An 18,151-nucleotide genomic window follows, 5' to 3' on the forward strand; every position below is an offset into this window, starting at 1 on the left:
CATATAAAAACAGTCTTCTTGGTCTCCCCCAACGTGCAACAAAATAACTCTTTACATCTTACGAGGTTAAAATATTTATCCGCCAAGAGCTCTGAAGGATAGACCGCGCTCTAGATTGATATGCGTATGGTACTCGGCGACATTTTCCCGGAGAAGATACCGAAGAGACAAGAAGAGGGACAACTTTGAAGCTATGAAGTGGTGGTGAAGCCGCTCCGCTCTCCTCGGCAGACAGACACACTTGGTGTGGTCAGGCAGAAGCCTGGGCCCCGGCTAGTTAGCGGTAGCTGCTAACTAGCTTAGACTTAATGTACTGCTGTCTGTCGCACTGGAAACGGTAAAACAGCAAAGAGGAAACGTCCCTCGAATTGCTGATCGCTATTTGAATGCGGGACGTGAGAGGCCATACAGTTTTTGGTCATGGCTGTATCGAGGTAAGTCTGGATTATGCTCACATGTGTCACAGTTCTAGATGTTCCGACTTAAATTAACAACTGGCTAGCTAACTTGCTAATTCTTTCTATCTTTGTTTGTATTTGGTAAAGAATATAAAGGCCGGCAGCTTTCAAGCTAACAGATTATAACGCTACGTGGTAACTTAGTCGTGATTAAGATTCGGTGACATACTGAGCTTATAAATCATAACTCGGCTTCTACTCGTGCTTTCTGCAGGTGCTGAAAAAAATACAGCTCAAACTTATTTTTAATTTCATCGTTTCGTAGTTTGCTGATCGGCCTTTAAATACAGTTATCAGCGCGATGTCTCTCAGGGAAACGAACATGAAAATAGAATCTCTGGTTAACTGTGCAGAGTTTAAAGGTTTTCTCAGGAAACACTGTGGTTTGACAGTGTATTCGCTTGGTAACTTTGTACTCTGGTTATAATGCTTGGACCGTGGTCGTTTTTGGACAGCATTGCTTTGATGTGGTTTTTGGAGAGAGTTGTGCTTGTTTTGATGACTCCACGTGGTGTCGTGGTCGTGTTTTGCATAGTTTTTATTTTATTTTAGGTAGTGGTAGCCCAGGTCACGACCTGCACATCTCCAATCCACTCCACACTTTATTAATAGACTGTTAATGACTTGAGTCAGACTTGAGTTTAAACATGGATAGCTGATTGTACTTGTACAATTGAACCTACCATTTATGGTACATACTTGATGATGTTATGGAGCATTCATCTGTACCAATAGTCTACTCCACACCATATCATAAATGATAGTAATACTTTTAAGTTGAAATGTTTGGCTTATGTTAACCCTTTCTCACATATTCCGATTAGAATAAAAGAGTAATGATATAAACTGACACACGGTTAGATTCAAGAAATATTTAGTGAACAGCTGTGGTTTGTCTCTTCAATCTGCAATTTTTGTCTGACTGTGCAGTGCACTTGGGTTTTTAAGAGAAATCAAAGTATGAACGTAATATTAAATAGAAGTCAGAAATAAACTAAACGTCAAATAAAATGTTGGATGAAAAATACAATTTTTGCGACTTTTGTCAAAGTTGAGTATCATAGAGTATGGAAAAATGTAAATGCATAGAACGGTGTGAATTTGAATGACTTAAATCTGACTTTACTTCAGGCACACCACCTATGTGAAATATACAAAGTTAAACAAATCTGGCAAGGTCAACCTCTCTGTAATCCTGAATTGCTTAAATCTGCCTTTTGTGAAACGGCACCTAGATTTATTATAGGACACCTTTGTGAGAAGCTAAACAAGTAGTTATGCAGAATGGCTAGTCCATTCATGCACATTTATGTCATGAGAGTGTTTGTCATAATTTCAAATTCAACGGAGAAAACCGTGATCATGTTATTGTCCGTTAACAGAGATTAAATTAGAGGGGGCACTGCTATGTTTCTTGCTGTGACTAATACTTTCTCCTTCGGGCTAAAAGCTACATCCTCAGAAAATGTCATCACAGTTGACCTTATTATTTTCAGTTGTGCCGCTCACAATCGCAGCCAAAAACATAAGCTTTTTTGTAGAGGAAACTAATATTTTTTTTTTCTGATTGGCTGAGGTTCTTAAACACTAAATGCTATAAGTGGAAGCGCAACAGTCAGTAAGGTCTTGATCGTTGATTGTGTTTTATTTGTCTCTCTCTCTCTCCAATTTAGACTTGATCGTTTGTTCATCCTGCTCGACACTGGAACCACACCAGTAACAAGGAAAGCAGCAGCCCAGCAGCTTGGAGAAGTGGTCAAACTCCACCCTCATGAGCTCAATAACCTCCTGTCGAAGGTGTGCGTTTGATACGTACTGTACATGCTGTGTAACATTAAATCCATTAAAGCTCAATGTGCTGTAAATTAAAATCTTTATTGTCAATTACAAAGGTCTTGACCTACCTAAGGAGTCCTAACTGGGACACGCGAATAGCAGCAGGACAAGCTGTAGAGGCCATTGTGAAGAATATTCCTGAGTGGGACCCGGCTCCCAAGCCTAAAGAAGGTGAGCTCCTAGGCATGTTTACTAAAATACAGGTATTGTGAAAATGTACATATAGGACATAAGTTGTTTTATCAGAGCACGCTCTTGACATTAAACATGAGATAGATGAAAATTCTGTTTTCTCATCCTCCTACAGTGTTTAAATATGTCATGTAATGTGTGATTTCCTGTAGAGTCTTGTGAAGACTTATCCCCCGATGACTCCTCCTGTGACCGTTTGAGTTTCTATCACTTCGACATCTCCCGCCTACTCAAACATGGGGCCTCTCTGCTGGGATCTGCTGGGGCTGAGTATGAGCTGCAGGATGACAAAGCTGGTTTGTTGTATTTCTTTTTCTATTCAGCCAAAGTATCATCCACACTCTGTAAAAAAAAAAAAAAAAAAAAAAAACACACATATACAAATTAAATGGACTTATGCACTTATTGTAACTAGGCCTGAACAATTTTGAATGAATATCTAATTGCAGTTATTTTGACTGAAATTACGATATGATTCGCAATATCGGAGGGAATGGTCATTTTGACACAATTATTCTCATTTTCTTTGGAAAAACATATTTAAAATGATTGCTGTGTGGTATTTGTGCAGAGCTGTGTGAAACATAGATGTTTTCTTCAGTCTGTAGAATATGATTGTGCCTCCTGTGATTTGAAAATTGCAGCAGGCTGTATTGCCACTTTATCCATTATCTCCGGGATAAAGCGGTAGATAATGGATGGAAGTTTGGACTTCTGCACAGCTTTTAGACCCATTTTTGTCAATTATCAATTGATCAATTCTTTTCTTGATTTAAGAGGGTAATTGTTTTGGTTCATAAAATGTCAGGAAATTGTGATAAAAATGACTATCAGGGTTTCCCAAAGCTCAAAACAAATGTCAAACTAAAGATTTTTTGTTTTCTAATTTCTTTGCCATGTAGGGTAATAAACCGGCCATAAAATAGATGTTTAAGAAGCTTCAAAGGGAAAACTATACTGTGTACTCCTGATTTCTGACACTTGCTGTTATTTTCTCAGGTGAGATAGACCCTAAGGAACGCCTTGCTCGCCAGAGGAAGCTCCTTCAGAAGAAACTGGGTTTGAACATGGGTGCTGCCATGGGAATGGACACAGAGGAGCTGTTCAACGACGAGGACCTTGACTACAACTGTCAACCCAGTGGATTTGGAGCACATGGCAGCAAAGCGACAGCTGGATTTAGCTCCCACAACCATGTCGTAGGTTTTGTTTTTGTGTCTTTTCTTTAAGTTGTTAACTCAGTCATTTAGCATCACTGTGTGTCCTCTGTTCCTGTCAGGTTCTGAGCACACCTTTTAGATTTGATACGTATTATAGATTCATGACTGTTGTCTACAGTCTTTATTTATTAAAAGCTTAATTTGGACAATATTCTGCTGCAATAAAATGTATAATCAACTCCTTTATATTTGTTTTCAGCCTATTCATGCCGCTGAGCTGATTGACTCAGAGTTCCGGCCAGGCATGAGCAGTCGTCAGAAGAACAAGGCTAAGAGGATGGCTAAACTAGTAGCAAAACAGCGATCCAGAGACATTGATCCAAATGAGAAGAGGTATGAAATGCAAACCATGCACCCTCAGCATATCCGACTATGTCTGGAGTACATGTACCTTGGCAGAAATGATTCCACTATTTCTTGAGTGTTGTGTTTTTTTATGTGAAATGTATTCGTTGTGATGAACTGATGATGGTCTCTCTCTCTCTGTCTTTTAGTAATGACAGTTTTGAGGGCGAACCCGAAGAGAAAAGAAGGAAAACCACAAATGTAGTTATCGACCAACCGGCAACGGAGCATAAAGTCTTAATTGACAACGTTCCAGATAATTCCAGTCTTTCAGAAGAGGTAAGAAATGCCAGTAACTTGTTTATTCCAAGGACCACATATGTTGGAAAGTTGCAAAATGTACAGGAAGAAATGTATGGGAACAATGAAAATGAATGAAACATGTTTCCTTATTTTGTGTGAAGGAAAGTTGGAAGTACATGATTTTATAATTCTTGTTGCTTCAAACCAGTGGCATCCTCATTAAATATTAATTCTGATCTGGGACCACAGAGCAACACCTCAGTGATGGTTATTGTCATTATAGTGATATCAGCCTAATCCATGATATTTGCACACATGCTTTTAAATACAGTAAGCATTGTTTTTACCCACAGATGTGAGTAAAGTGTATACTCTCTTGAGCTCTGAGCTATAAATGACAACGTATAATTGGTGCACGTTCTATAAAGGTGATGTCTTGTTTTCTTTTAGTCGCATGAATGGCCTCTAGAGAGCTTCTGCGAGGAGCTCTGCAATGATCTCTTCAATCCTTCCTGGGAGGTAAAAACAGCACTTGAGATGATACTAAAAATAATAAGGGCACAAACTTGCATGTAACATTGTATTACATGACCTTTTACATTAATAAATGTAATTGTATTCTATCCGACTGTTTACAGGTACGTCATGGTGCCGGTACAGGTCTCCGGGAAATCATCAAGTCCCATGGGGCTGGGGGTGGAAAGTTGGTGGGAAGTACTGTAGAACAGGTAAATCTTATTCTATCCCCTTTTTAGCTTTGTCAAATCTTCATTGTGAAATAAACAGCTCTGGTTTGTTTGTTTTTTTGTTTAGATGTTGCGGCAACATCAGGAGTGGATCGAGGATCTGGTCATTCGGCTGCTCTGCGTCTTTGCTCTGGACCGTTTTGGGGATTTTGTGTCTGATGAGGTAGGTGTTTTTGAAGTGAAGTGAAGCTGCTAAAAAAACCATTAACACCATATCAACCTTGTATGGACATAATGGAATATGCCACAGTGTGGTAAATGTGATCAAACATATATTGTATAATGAAAATGGGAGCTGATAAGTCTGTAAGAATCTCCCTCTCTGTTCCAGGTGGTGGCTCCCGTAAGGGAGACGTGTGCCCAGACACTCGGCGTTGCGCTTCGCCACATGAATGAAACTGGCGTTTCCATGACGGTGGACGTGCTGCTAAAGCTGCTTAAAGAGGACCAGTGGGAAGTCCGTCACGGAGGTCTGCTGGGAATCAAGTATGCCCTGGCTGTGCGACAGGTACCACCTGTTTTTTGGTAAACATAATGAGATTCTGAATAAGCACAGCAGGGTTTATACGGTGTACTTGATTTGAGCCATATGGTCATGAATGAAAGCTGTGGGGGGGGGAGTAGCTGAAGGTGCATGAATGAAAAGGGAGAGATGTCACTATAGAAGCCAGTGATATTCATGTGTCTGTGTTGTTTCTCTCAGGATTTGATCTCCATCTTGCTGCCTCGGGTGCTTCCTGCCATCACTGTCGGCCTGCAGGACCTAGATGACGATGTCAGAGCCGTGGCGGCTGCAGCCCTCATCCCCGTGGTGGAAGGCTTGGTCCGGCTCCTCCCTAGTAAGGTCAGAGAAACAAAAAACGATACTCTTCATTATCAAGTTTTCACTCTCTGCTTAAGTGCGTCACCAGTTCTTTATTCAGACCGTCCTTGCTTCATCCTAGTTTATGTGTAAAACCTCTCTCTCAGGTGCCCTTTATAGTGAACACACTATGGGATGCTCTTTTAGACCTGGATGACCTCACTGCTTCCACCAACAGCATCATGACATTGCTGTCCTCATTGCTCACTTATCCCCAGGTTCGACAGTGCAGGTCAGTCATTTAAGGCCGAGTGATTCTTTAATGGAATTCTTGAATGATGAGTGGGAGACGCAGAGCGCTCACTAACAATATTACGTCTTGTAATGATGGTGTTATTCTAAGAGAGGATGCACAGTTAGAAGCAAAATCTTGTGTTTTATACAAAATTACTTGATGTTGAGTTAAAATTTTTAACTTCTTAGGTATAAAAGTCAAGTGAATATAGATTTGGTTACTAGTGGGTTAAACATCACATTAGAAGACATGATCATGTGATATTTATGTATTGGGATCAAAGGCCTACTATGAGCTAATATTAGCTCATCTATTCTGTCAGCAGGCTGCATGTAGGCAAATGATCTGCTGATTTATGAGGCATTGTGTTATTACTAGGAAGGCCGCCCAACTTGATTTACATAAAAGCACACAATCTCTTAGCAACTCTGTTCCGTGGTGGACAATGCACTCACACAGTTGGATCATTTCAAACCTTATGTGTAGAGATTGTGATTAATCGATGAATCGATTACTAAATTAATGGCCAACTATTTTGATAATCGTTAATCGGTTTGAAGCTTTTTTTCATGATTAAAACAAACATTTCGGATTGTTTTAGCTTCTTAAATGTGAATATTTTCTTCGATTCTTTGCTTCACATAACAAAGAAGTCATTAAAACTGAATCATTTTGGTTTGTGGACAAAACAAAACATTCAAGAACATCGTCATTTTCCAGGTTTGACAAACACGTTTTTTTTTTTTTTATTATTCTGATGTTTTATGGACCAACCGATTCATCGATTAATCGAGAAAATAATCGACAGATTAATCGATAACGAAAATAATCGTTAGTTGCAGCTCCACTTATGTGACACCAGCAGTCTATCACTTTGCTGCGTATTCATACACCTTCTCATCCTCTCCAGCATGCAGGAGTCTTTAACCGTCCTGGTTCCTCGGGTTTGGCCGTTCTTGAGACACACGATATCGTCAGTGAGACGTGCTGCACTGGAAACCCTTTTCACCCTGCTGTCCAAAGCTGACCAGGTAAATGAGAGCATTCACTTCTTGGATGCTAGTTGATATCTCTTGTTTCTGATGTGAGGTGGTGATTTTATTTATTTATTTTGTTATTTTAGAGCTGTGCAATGTGGATCAACCCCATCCTACAAGATATGCTGCGGCACATGTTCCAGTCCTGCATACTGGAGAGCAACGAGGAAATCCTTGAACTAATCCAAAAGGTTTGCGTCATGACCTACAAGTGTAAAGATGTCCTAACATTACAGTATAGAAATTCAACTGATTTGTTGACTTGTTTCCCTATGTTCAGGTGTGGATGGAGCTGCTCTCTCAGGCTCCCCAGCAGTATATAGTTGCAGCCAGTTGTCCATGGATGGGTTCCTGGCTTTGTCTCATGATGCAGGCCTCACACATTCCTATAGACCTGAATATGCTGCTGGAAGTGAAAGCTCGCTCCAAGGTATCACTCATAGCAACATTTGTAGTGTCACATGAAAATAATATGTTTAAAAAAAAAAAATTCTAATAATGTTGTGTTGTTGCAATAGGATAAGGCTGGTGCAAAGGCACGTCAGGTCACCATCCAGGTGAAGGAGACGGTCCAGGAATATATAGCTGGTGCAGAGACTGTGACTGATGATCCACTGACGAGAGACTATGTTGTAGTTCGAGCTCGTCTCATGGCTGCCAAGTAAGTTTTCAGTTTATTTTGCTTTGTTATAATAAGGAAAAATTCAAGTTTCAAGATAATTTTGTGAGATGCTTGCAGTCCTGATGGAGTTTACCCCCTGCTCTCTTTATCTCTTTATTCCAGATTGTTGGGGGCTTTGTGTAGGTGTATCTGTGACCCTCAGCTAAACGCTGCATCTCAGGAGATCCGACCAGCTGAGTCTTTAGGCCAGCTGTTACTCTTCCACCTCAACTCAAAGTCTGCCCTGCAGCGCATCGCTGTGTCTCTGGTGCTTTGCGAGTGGGCTGCAATGCAGAAGGTGAAATGCTTGACCCCTCCGAGTTTGTTTATTGTAAAAAATTATTTTGAAATCGACACCTTTTTAATACATCTATGTAATGCTCTATTGTCTCTTTGCATCTTTCAGGATTGTCAGGTGGTGTCGTCCATAGTGCAGCCTCGTCTTCTGGCCATTCTGTCCGAGCACTTGTACTACGACGAGATTGCAATTCCCTTCACACGCATGCAGAATGAGTGCAAGCAACTCATTGCATTGCTCGCTGATGCCAACATAGACCTTCAAGACCGCCTGAGTTGTAGCGTTTTCACCATTGATCAAGCCAACGAACTGGTAAGTCGGTCACATCCACAAACTTCTCATAGAATCATAGCACAGGGGATTCCTTCTGTCAAGTGTTTAAATTTTAATTAAATAAATTGAAAGAGTGAAAATGTGCATGCCAACTGGAACAAATTGTCCTTGGAAGACCACCAGTAACACTACTCTTGAAACTTTGAAAGTTGTCGGAGTATTTGGCTCCTAATCATCTCACTAAAGTTTTCCAATTTTAATTTGTTCTGTCCCCGAGCTACAAACTTTGGTACTAATGATTTCACCTCCAAAGGTTAATAGATATTGCAGATTTCTTTCATTCCAGGGACTCACTTTTTTCTCTCACTTGTTCCCTAGGTAACCTCCATCTTTACAGAGTCAACAGCAGGTCTGTCAAAGTCAAAGCAGTGGCAGGCCCTGGACGGCAAGCGTCAACAGGCTCAAGCGACAGTGACGGAGACCAGCGCGGAGTGGCAGCAGCTGCATCTGCGCGTCCACATGTTCACCGCCTGCGCGGTGATCAACCTGCAAGCGCTTCCTGACAAGCTCAACCCACTGGTCAGGCCTTTGATGGAGGTCATTAAGCGAGAGGAGAACACCCTGATTCAGGGTTTTGCTGCTTCTTTTATATCTAAACTGTTGCAGCAGTGTGCTGGACGTTCACCGTGCCCCAACCCCAAGATCATCAAAAACCTCTGCGCTTCAGCCTGCGTGGACTCTTTAGTCACACCGTCATCTGCCTTCCCTGTTCCCCCCACGCAGGAAAATGCAAAGGGTAAGAGCTGTTGAATCGTTTTAATCCTAATTGTTAGCTACAAGCAGAAAATCAAAATTAAGTTTTCAAACCACTTCTGTAAAGTTGATGCCCCCTTGCTGTATCTCTTCTCTTCTTTTGCAATCAGGTGGAGGGTTAGAGAAAGATGGCATGTACCACACGGTTAACAAAACCTGCGGCATCATCACACTGTACCGTCACCAAAGAGCAGCGTTTGCCATTACCAGTAAGAGAGGACCAGCCCCTAAAGCCCCAAAGGCTCCCTCCACAGAGCTTCCTCCTGGCAGCACCATCAGCACTGAAAATGACGAGGTACACAAGTTTACAATTAAACATGTAGCTGGTACTGGCTGAAAACTGTTCTCACCCCTTTCATATGGTTTCTTTGCTTTTTAGAGCAGAAAGCCATTTCTGGTTCAAAGAAGAGGGGCAGAATTCTGCCTCACAACGGTTGCCAGGCACTTTGGTGCAAACTTCACCAAGTCTCTACCATATCTGTGGGAGAACACAGTGGGACCACTGAGGACGGTGGTGACTGAAAGTCAGTCCATCGGTATGTATACTGGTCTTTAAATCTTCTGGTAGACTTTAGCAGCATGAATGTCTTACACTTCAAAACCCTGAATATACTGTGTGATTAGTGAAAATGTCCTGTAATCATTCATGCCAACACTAAAAGGGTTCACCTCCTGACTAGATGAAGTGAAACCTTACCAATTTAATGTTCTATGGCAAAGAAATGCGGGTGTTGATGTCAGTACTGAGTGGGTTTTCTCTTCTCGTGTGTTCTAGATAGGCAGGTCCAACTGGAGAGAGGAGACACCGCAGCCCAGGAACTGGTTAACTCCCTGCAAGTTCTGGAGGTCATTGCTGGAGCCATGAGTTGTGAACTCAAACTTTTGGTATGACTGACTCATCACTGCTCTGTCTCTCTTTTATCTTGAGGAATTTAGACCATTCAACTGATTGATTCGACTTCTTTTGTTGTGATGCGCTGTAGCTCCTGGAGCACCTGCCACACCTGTTCACCTGCCTGCAGCACCCGTACACAGCGGTGCGTCACATGGCTGCGCGCTGCGTGGGCGTGCTTAGTAAGCTGGCGATGCTGGAGACGATGAACAGTTTCCTGGAGCGTGTGCTCCCCTGGTTAGCTGCCATCGAAGACCGCACCAAACAGGAGGGAGCCATAGAGGCTTTAGCTTGTATCCTTCACACTGTGGCGTCTGTTCAGTTTGTATTTTCCTATCGTTGAATTGCATGTCGCTGCATCATTTTCGTACGCTATACTTTCCTTGACCACTACGTTGACCAGGTGTCATGGAGCAGCTGGATGTAGACATCGTACCTTACATCGTGCTGCTCGTCGTGCCGGTTCTGGGCCGTATGAGCGACCCCAGCGATAGCATTCGTTTTATGGCCACGCAGTGCTTTGCCACACTCATCCGACTGCTGCCACTGGAGGTAGGAGCACCCCCAACCCAACGCTAAATTAAACCAACCAGTCGCTGAGTTTCATGGTGATCAGTATTAAGTGTTCTTCCTTTTGTTGACCAGGCTGGTATACCTGACCCCCCAGCCATGTCCGCTGACCTCATCCGCCAGAAAGCCAGAGAGCGCCACTTCCTGGAGCAACTGTTGGATGGAAGAAAGTTGGAGAATTATAAGATTCCGGTGCCTATTAAAGCTGAACTCAGGAAGTACCAGCAGGTGTGTGCCAGTTTAACTACATCTCCGCGATACCCCCTCCCCCCATCAAGCAGCAGTCAAATAACTCACCCACCCTGATATCTTACACTTATAAACAACTCCAAGAAGACTTGAGTGTTTTGTATCTGACTTGATTCTATATCTTCAGCAAGAGCATTTTTTTCTGCCAGATTCAGGAATTGCTTTCACTGCTGCAGGCTGGCAAGGCAGACAACAAGAGACACTGACAAGAAATGTTTTTTTTTCCCTGACAGAATAGATGTGAGATGGGGGTGAGCAGTTTCAGTCTATAAATTTTGGTTGCTGGCAGCTCTGCTCGGAGCAGCCATCAATCTCTTTAATAGAGCAGTGCAGAAATCTCGTTAAAAAGTTGGTACCAATGTTACCGCTTATGGGCAACACGTTGCTGCCATGTCCTCGACAACTCTTCCTTAACTGACTGGGAAGTGTTCAAATGGACAGGCTGCTCTTACGTCTGCTTTTAATAAACAACGCTTTGGCTGTCGGTATGTTCAGTGTCAACTTATCTCATATTATAGGATGGAGTGAACTGGCTGTCCTTCCTGAACAAGTACAAGCTGCACGGCATCCTGTGTGATGACATGGGTCTTGGCAAGACGCTGCAGTCCATCTGCATTCTGGCAGGAGATCACTACCTCAGGTACAGAGTCCTCAGCACATTAGCGTATATCTTGTTTAAAAGAAAAAAATATATATTTGCGTATAAACTGTTAAAGTATGTGTCAGATACCGATATCAGTGTTGCAGCTGATGTCATAATGTTCTGAAGTCTTTTTCTTTGTATTTTAACTAGTGCTGGGCGCGTTAACGCGATAGCGGCGTCAATGTTAACGCACAACGCGTTTCCAACTGACCGGAGAAAGAGGCGCATGATGTCATGTTTACATGACTCCAGATTGTTAAAATGAGTCTCTTAAGTAATGCTATACTTTAAAAACAGAGGCACACATACACAGTACACAGGTGCGCTGTTTTTTTGTAGCGCATCTCTTTTCATTTAATAAACAGACCGCTCCAGTTCGACTGTAGGCGCGCTTAGAACATTAAACGAGCTAATGCAGCTAACGGAGCTAACTGGTACACGGTACCTGGACTCCAGTGTCCCGGCACATACACATGGCGTCATGCGTTAACGTGCGTTAACCTAGTGCCCAGCACTAATTTTAACTTTAAACCCACTTGATCCACATCTTTTTGTGAGGGTACATTTTTCAACAACATGCTCTAATGTCAGTCTTTAGTTTGTAATTGAAAGAACTTGGAAAAACGCTAAACTAATTGTGTTAAACACAGAGTATGAAAGCGGTGCATAATGTGCTTTTAAACTGTGACTAAATAACAATATATATATATAAATACCAAATGGTCAAAGCAGAGTTTAGCAGTGATTTGTCCCATTTCCGATACACTGGTTTAATCTAATTTCTATTTTTGTCTCTTTTTTATATATTTAAAGTGCTGTGTAAGTAAAGTAAACTTAAATAAACCTTCTTAATGTGTGACGATCTATTCAGGGCACAGGAATATGCCAAGACTAAAGCCGCAGACTGCAGCCCCCTGCCCTCCCTGGTGGTCTGTCCTCCCACGCTGACTGGCCACTGGGTGGACGAGGTTAGCAAGTTCTGCAGCAGAGAATACCTCAACCCACTGCACTACACTGGGCCTCCTACAGAGAGAATGCGGCAAGTATTATTGCAGTTACAGAACTAAGCTTGTTTTGTAATGACTGGGGTTAATGTTATGTAAGAAATGTATATATCTGTGTACAGCAAGAGAACTCAATGATCATTTCTTTTTCAGGTTACAACACCAAGTGAGGAAACACAATCTTGTAATAGCCTCTTATGATGTTGTACGGAATGACATTGACTTTTTTAAGTGAGTATTGCGTCCGTTATAACAATGACTATATTTGTCTTGCATTTGTAATCTCGTAAAAACAAATTCTGTTTTATATTTCAGAAATATCAAGTTCAATTACTGTATTCTCGATGAGGGTCACGTCATCAAAAATGGGAAAACCAAACTGTCCAAAGCCATTAAACAGTTGGCTGCCAACTTCCGGGTGATCCTGTCAGGAACGCCCATTCAGGTAAGATGCCATTTTAGATCTGAAATAAAATTTTCCTTGCCGTTTGTCCTCCTTTCACCGTTGGTAATATATTTTTTTTTTCCATTTCCGTTCCTAGAACAATGTCCTAGAGCTCTGGTCATTGTTTGACTTCCTCATGCCAGGATTCCTCGGAACAGAACGGCAGTTTGCCGCACGCTACGGTAAACCAATCTTGGCTAGTCGTGACGCTAAAAGTTCTTCCCGGGAACAGGAGGCAGGTATGTCGGGTTTTGGTCACCAAAATTTCCCTTTACAAATATATAACTAAATTTTTACGAAGCGGTTTGGCAAGTTTAGGATATGAACACTGAATTCTGCCATCAGGTGTCCTGGCGATGGAGGCCTTGCATCGACAGGTGCTACCCTTCCTTCTGAGGAGAATGAAGGAGGACGTCCTGCAGGACCTTCCTCCTAAAATAATTCAGGATTATTACTGCAACTTAAGTCCTTTACAGGTATGGGAAATATCAAAACGATTCCGTTAGACAAACTTGCTATTGTTTGTTTTCAGCTCATTAACCTGAAGGCATGATAAAGGCATCCCATTCAAGTTTACTCTGTTGTAAATGAGATAAACCCTAAGATAACGCTACTTTGACAAGTGAAGTAGCTTTTGCCAGTAGCCTGAGTTTAACAACTTGGTATTTTTCCTCACCACCTGCAGGTTCAGCTGTATGAAGACTTTGCAAAGTCTCGAGCCAAGGCCAACGTTGAGGACACCATCACTGTGCCCTCTACAGAGGTGGAGGAAAAACCCAAACTGAAAGCCACAGGCCACGTCTTTCAGGTACAGGCCTTTTCAGTTCATAATGAATGTTCTTCACAGGGTCACTGAATGTAAACCGAGCCTGCAACAACAAAAAGGTGAAACGGTGCCCTTCTGACCGTGCACTAATGTTTTCCTTCTTGCATAAATATTCAGGCCCTGCAGTATCTGCGGAAGCTTTGCAACCACCCCAGCTTGGTGTTGACGTCGCAACATCCAGAGTACAAACGCATCACTGAGCAGCTGGCGGGTCAGAACTCCAACCTGCGGGACATTCAGCACGCACCCAAACTCTCCGCTCTCAAGCAGGTAATGTGCTGGAAAGTCTGCATTTATATTCACCATGCCTCACTGCTGCTTACGTCATCCCTAATGTGGAGTCGTAAATATTCTAATTATGTCCTAGTGTTGAGGCCTGTTTGCTTGCAATCACGTTTAATAAGATCAGGAGACATTTCTGACTGTCTGGACACCGTGTTCTGATCATTTTTTTTGTTTGTGCAGTTGTTGTTGGACTGCGGTCTTGGTGCTGGAGCAGGATCAGAGGGCGGCACCGAGGCAGTGGTTGCCCAGCATCGTGTGCTCATTTTCTGTCAGCTGAAAAGCATGCTGGACATTGTGGAGCACGATCTGCTCAGACCCAAACTGCCCACAGTCACGTACCTGAGGCTGGATGGCAGCGTGCAGGCTGGCCTGCGCCACTCCATCGTTTCAAGGTCAGTGGATTTTAGAACACAACGTAGGATTTGTTCTTCTACAGTTGGGGAAATGATATCGTCTGTTACAGCTGTAGTAAGCTTTTGTTTCAATGACGCAGGTTTAACAACGACCCATCCATCGACGTGCTGCTGCTGACCACGCATGTGGGTGGTCTTGGTCTGAACCTGACTGGTGCAGACACTGTGGTGTTTGTTGAGCATGACTGGAACCCAATGAGGGACCTGCAGGCCATGGACCGTGCCCATAGGATAGGACAGGTACTGGGTTTGATACCGTTGTGCTGTGTTTCTCAGTAGCGTATGAAATTATTTAATAGATTGAAATTTCACACTGAATCTAAGATGCTTCTGCAGCTGCACAGTAGGATGTGACTTGTTCATCAGCGTTTCCTTAATGCATTATTAAACGCGGCCTTTGAACCGCGTTAGATCGTGTGACAGTGTCGCTCTTGTCTGCAGCCAGTGATGCAACGTGAACCAAATTAAACTGTCAGGGAGGGAGGATTGTCCTACTCCTTTTTTAATATGTCCCGCTTATGTTTGGCTTTGTGTTTGCTTTGTGTAGAAACGGGTTGTGAACGTGTACAGGCTGATCACGCGGGGAACGCTGGAGGAGAAAATAATGGGTCTGCAGAAATTCAAGATGAGCATCGCTAACACGATCATCAGCCAGGAGAACGCCAGCCTGCAGAGCATGGGCACGGATCAGCTCCTCAACCTCTTTTCTCTCGACAAGGTGAGACCTCCAAGTCTACATGAACTCGTTATATCTCCCGTCATTTTTACACCATGGGTTGTCTCTGTACTACACACAACCTCGTGTCTGCTTCGTCTCACCATGTTTGGCTGAACTTCCTCCTGTCTTAACTGTTTCAGGATGAAAAGGGCGATAAGGGCGAGCAGACGCCGTCAACCTCAGGAAAGGCCTCCATGAAGTCGGTGCTGGACGGCCTGGGCGAGTTGTGGGACCAGCAGCAGTATGACACGGAGTACAACCTGGACAGCTTCATGCACTCCCTACAGTAGCAGCCTCCCATTTGCTGGCCAAACAGGACCTTGTCGGACACCAAGGAGACTTCCTACTGCTGCAGTTATCTGCCCTTGTTCCCAAACCCCACCATCAGAAAGCTAACTATAAAGAGTCACTGATGGCTTATTGTTACAGTACGTGTCCTGAGCAATAACTTAACACAGCCCAAATAAGAACGGAGTTTCTATTTTAGTGTGTGGTTGTGGTAAGTTATGCTGCAACAGTGTTTAAAACATTTTTCCTGACGTTTCCGAACAGCGTCAGAGATTTAGTAATTCCTCAAAAGGGCAGGTTTTTCAAAAAACCTGTTAGAAATCTGAATATAAGGCACAGTGATGATGTACCCATTATTAACAAAGGTCTTCAGTGTTTGTTTGGATAAAAGCAGCCTCACCACTATGTACAGTGATGTCGTGCTCTTCAAGCTCAAAAGTGTATCGTACTTGCATAGTAATGCTTTCCAGTTACAGCATCGTCAGGTGCTACTTTTACAGCCCACTGCACTTCTTTCTCCTCCTCCTTTGCCAGAGTATACAGTGTTCACTGCTTCAGGCAGCATTGCCCAGTTGCACCTCCTTCCACTACTTGTGCCCCCTTCTGTCGTCACAAAGTCTTAAAGCACTGCTGTACCCACACACACGCCTGTCAACGAACACTTCTGTTTACAAACACGTTTTGTATGACAAAAAGGAAATGGATGTGATCAGTGTTGGGTCAACTCAGGAGCTGTTTGTGCTCAACAAGATGACTTTAATCCACCAGGTGGTGCAGTTCCTTTTTGTACGTTCATTATTGACCTGTGGCCGTCATGAGGCTGTGGTGGAGAACTGATCTGTGTGTTGTCCAGTGTAGTAATAGCCTGGAAAAGCACTGCACTTGAAGCAGCGGTTTCAGCTTTGCTCCGTGACCAGTCAACTGGTACCTGAAACTTGTCACAAGTATTTTAAAAAAAGAATAATAGGCTTGTACATATTTCCGTAATTGCTGCTTTTTGTTTATGATTGTGGAATTGGAATAAATTCTACAGACCTTTGAACTACACCTATTTTTTCCCTTTTTGCATGTTGATGACCAGTAGATGGCACAGTTGTACATTCAAGAAGAAGCGATATGGTTTGGGAAAGGATGTCATGCAAAAGACCACAATGTTTCACAGTGTCATACAACTATGTTTTAATAGGATTTGCTTATTAGTACAGAAAAATTAATATGGGGACTACAAACTCTGAAGCAGTAGTAAGCATTAGCAGCACTGAACGTGTTTTTAAATCACTGTTTTGCTGCAAAAACTTCAACCACATAGATCTAAGTCAACGGTCTCAAAAAAGCCTCACTGACATAGAACCAGCCAGGAAAGGAAAACCAGAGAAAATGTAAGCACAAATGCCTTTATCGTAGAAAAGAAAAATGAGTCACAAGTTATGTTTTTTGTTTGTTTTTGTTTTTAAAAGAAAGCACATTACCAGTATTTTTAAATTCATATTGCGATTGTTTACCTACCCAGAGAACACCAAGAACCACTAGTGAATATTCAGTTTACCATCAAGTCACATTATTTATTTATGGAGAGGAATGTATATAAAATGGTTTCTCATCCAAATCATGGGCTTTTTCCATTTGCACATACTGTTTTATAGCGTATAAATAATATATAATATAAATAAAGCCGAATAAGGCCAAGGAGCAGATGAACACTTGATGGTGAAGAATACTGAGCGCTAATAAAAGAAAGGTGGCAGCATTGGTAATATTAGCTTGGAAAAAAGTAAGGGTCAGAGTTTCTAACTGAATTAAATTTTAAAAATGTGTATTAGTATGGCATATATCTTCATTTTCTATCTTCATGTGAGTAAGATTAGAAAGTATCTACACCTCTTTTCTGGGTATGATGCTAAAGCCTGAAGCAGGTTAGCGTAGCCAGTTATTGTAGCTTAGCATAGAGACATAAAAAGAACAGCAAGCTTAGCTCTGGTAAAAGTTTACAAAACCTGTACTGAACAGCAGCTGTTATTGACATTGACGTAAGCATTATAAAATAACATTACTGTTTATGTAACTCACCAGCCATTTTATTAGGTACACCTGTTCAATTGCTCGACTATTTGAGTACAGTATAGCAACTCGTATCTGCAATGTCATTCTCACTACAGTTATATGTAATTCAGTTTTTTACCTAGAATCACTGTTAAGGTCACTTTTGCCATTCATGTGTATGGGGGTTTGTCATTATAGATATCTACATCTCAATCGTAGATATCTATAATTCCACTTTCAGATATCTACATCGTCTTTCTGACTTGTCATAATTCAAATTCAAGATATGTTTAATTATCCTCAATTGAAGATTTGTCCCTTTTTAGACATCTTGCAATTACGTTTGAGATAGTCAACGTGATAGCTAACAAAAGTTGTTTGAGATAGTCAACGTGATAGCTAGCAAGAGTTGTTGGAGATAGTCAACATGGGGGTCGTACCTATGTTCCCCGGGTCCTATGTTCCCCGTTTTTCCCAAAAAAGGTCCACTTTGTATGTGACAGGGGAACATAGGACCCTTTTTTTTAAAAAGGGTAGGGTTAGGATTAGGGTTAGAGAA

At 42.2% G+C, this 18,151-nt stretch overlaps 1 protein-coding gene across 1 annotated transcript; it reads left to right on the forward strand.

Annotated features, from left to right (window-relative positions):
* The first annotated feature begins 335 nt into the window (after window positions 1–335).
* Window positions 336–16,440, forward strand: btaf1 (BTAF1 RNA polymerase II, B-TFIID transcription factor-associated). Its single transcript, XM_083898057.1, has 38 exons — window positions 336–434; window positions 2,132–2,255; window positions 2,351–2,465; window positions 2,639–2,782; window positions 3,486–3,682; window positions 3,906–4,039; window positions 4,201–4,330; window positions 4,745–4,813; window positions 4,933–5,022; window positions 5,108–5,203; window positions 5,372–5,548; window positions 5,744–5,884; window positions 6,010–6,134; window positions 7,048–7,168; window positions 7,261–7,365; window positions 7,455–7,604; window positions 7,693–7,835; window positions 7,959–8,133; window positions 8,242–8,445; window positions 8,785–9,202; window positions 9,330–9,514; window positions 9,599–9,755; window positions 9,995–10,104; window positions 10,203–10,404; window positions 10,515–10,663; window positions 10,757–10,909; window positions 11,449–11,570; window positions 12,445–12,612; window positions 12,731–12,808; window positions 12,893–13,022; window positions 13,120–13,261; window positions 13,368–13,498; window positions 13,708–13,830; window positions 13,966–14,118; window positions 14,314–14,525; window positions 14,627–14,786; window positions 15,094–15,264; window positions 15,405–16,440. The coding sequence occupies exons 1-38, from the start codon at window positions 421–423 to the stop codon at window positions 15,552–15,554; spliced, it is 5,568 nt and encodes a 1,855-aa protein (XP_083754183.1). The 5' UTR covers window positions 336–420; the 3' UTR covers window positions 15,555–16,440.
* Window positions 16,441–18,151: the final 1,711 nt, after the last annotated feature.

Source organism: Microchirus variegatus (assembly GCF_963457635.1).
Source record: "Microchirus variegatus genome assembly, chromosome: 11".
Taxonomy (NCBI): Eukaryota; Metazoa; Chordata; class Actinopteri; order Pleuronectiformes; family Soleidae; genus Microchirus; species Microchirus variegatus.

Bases quoted from the DNA above. Each gene is read 5' to 3' on its own strand.
- btaf1 (XM_083898057.1), top strand. The intron at 4,331-4,744 runs GTAAGAAATGCC...GTTTTCTTTTAG, and splicing joins ATTCCAGTCTTTCAGAAGAG to TCGCATGAATGGCCTCTAGA. The intron at 10,405-10,514 runs GTATCCTTCACA...TACGTTGACCAG, and splicing joins AGCCATAGAGGCTTTAGCTT to GTGTCATGGAGCAGCTGGAT.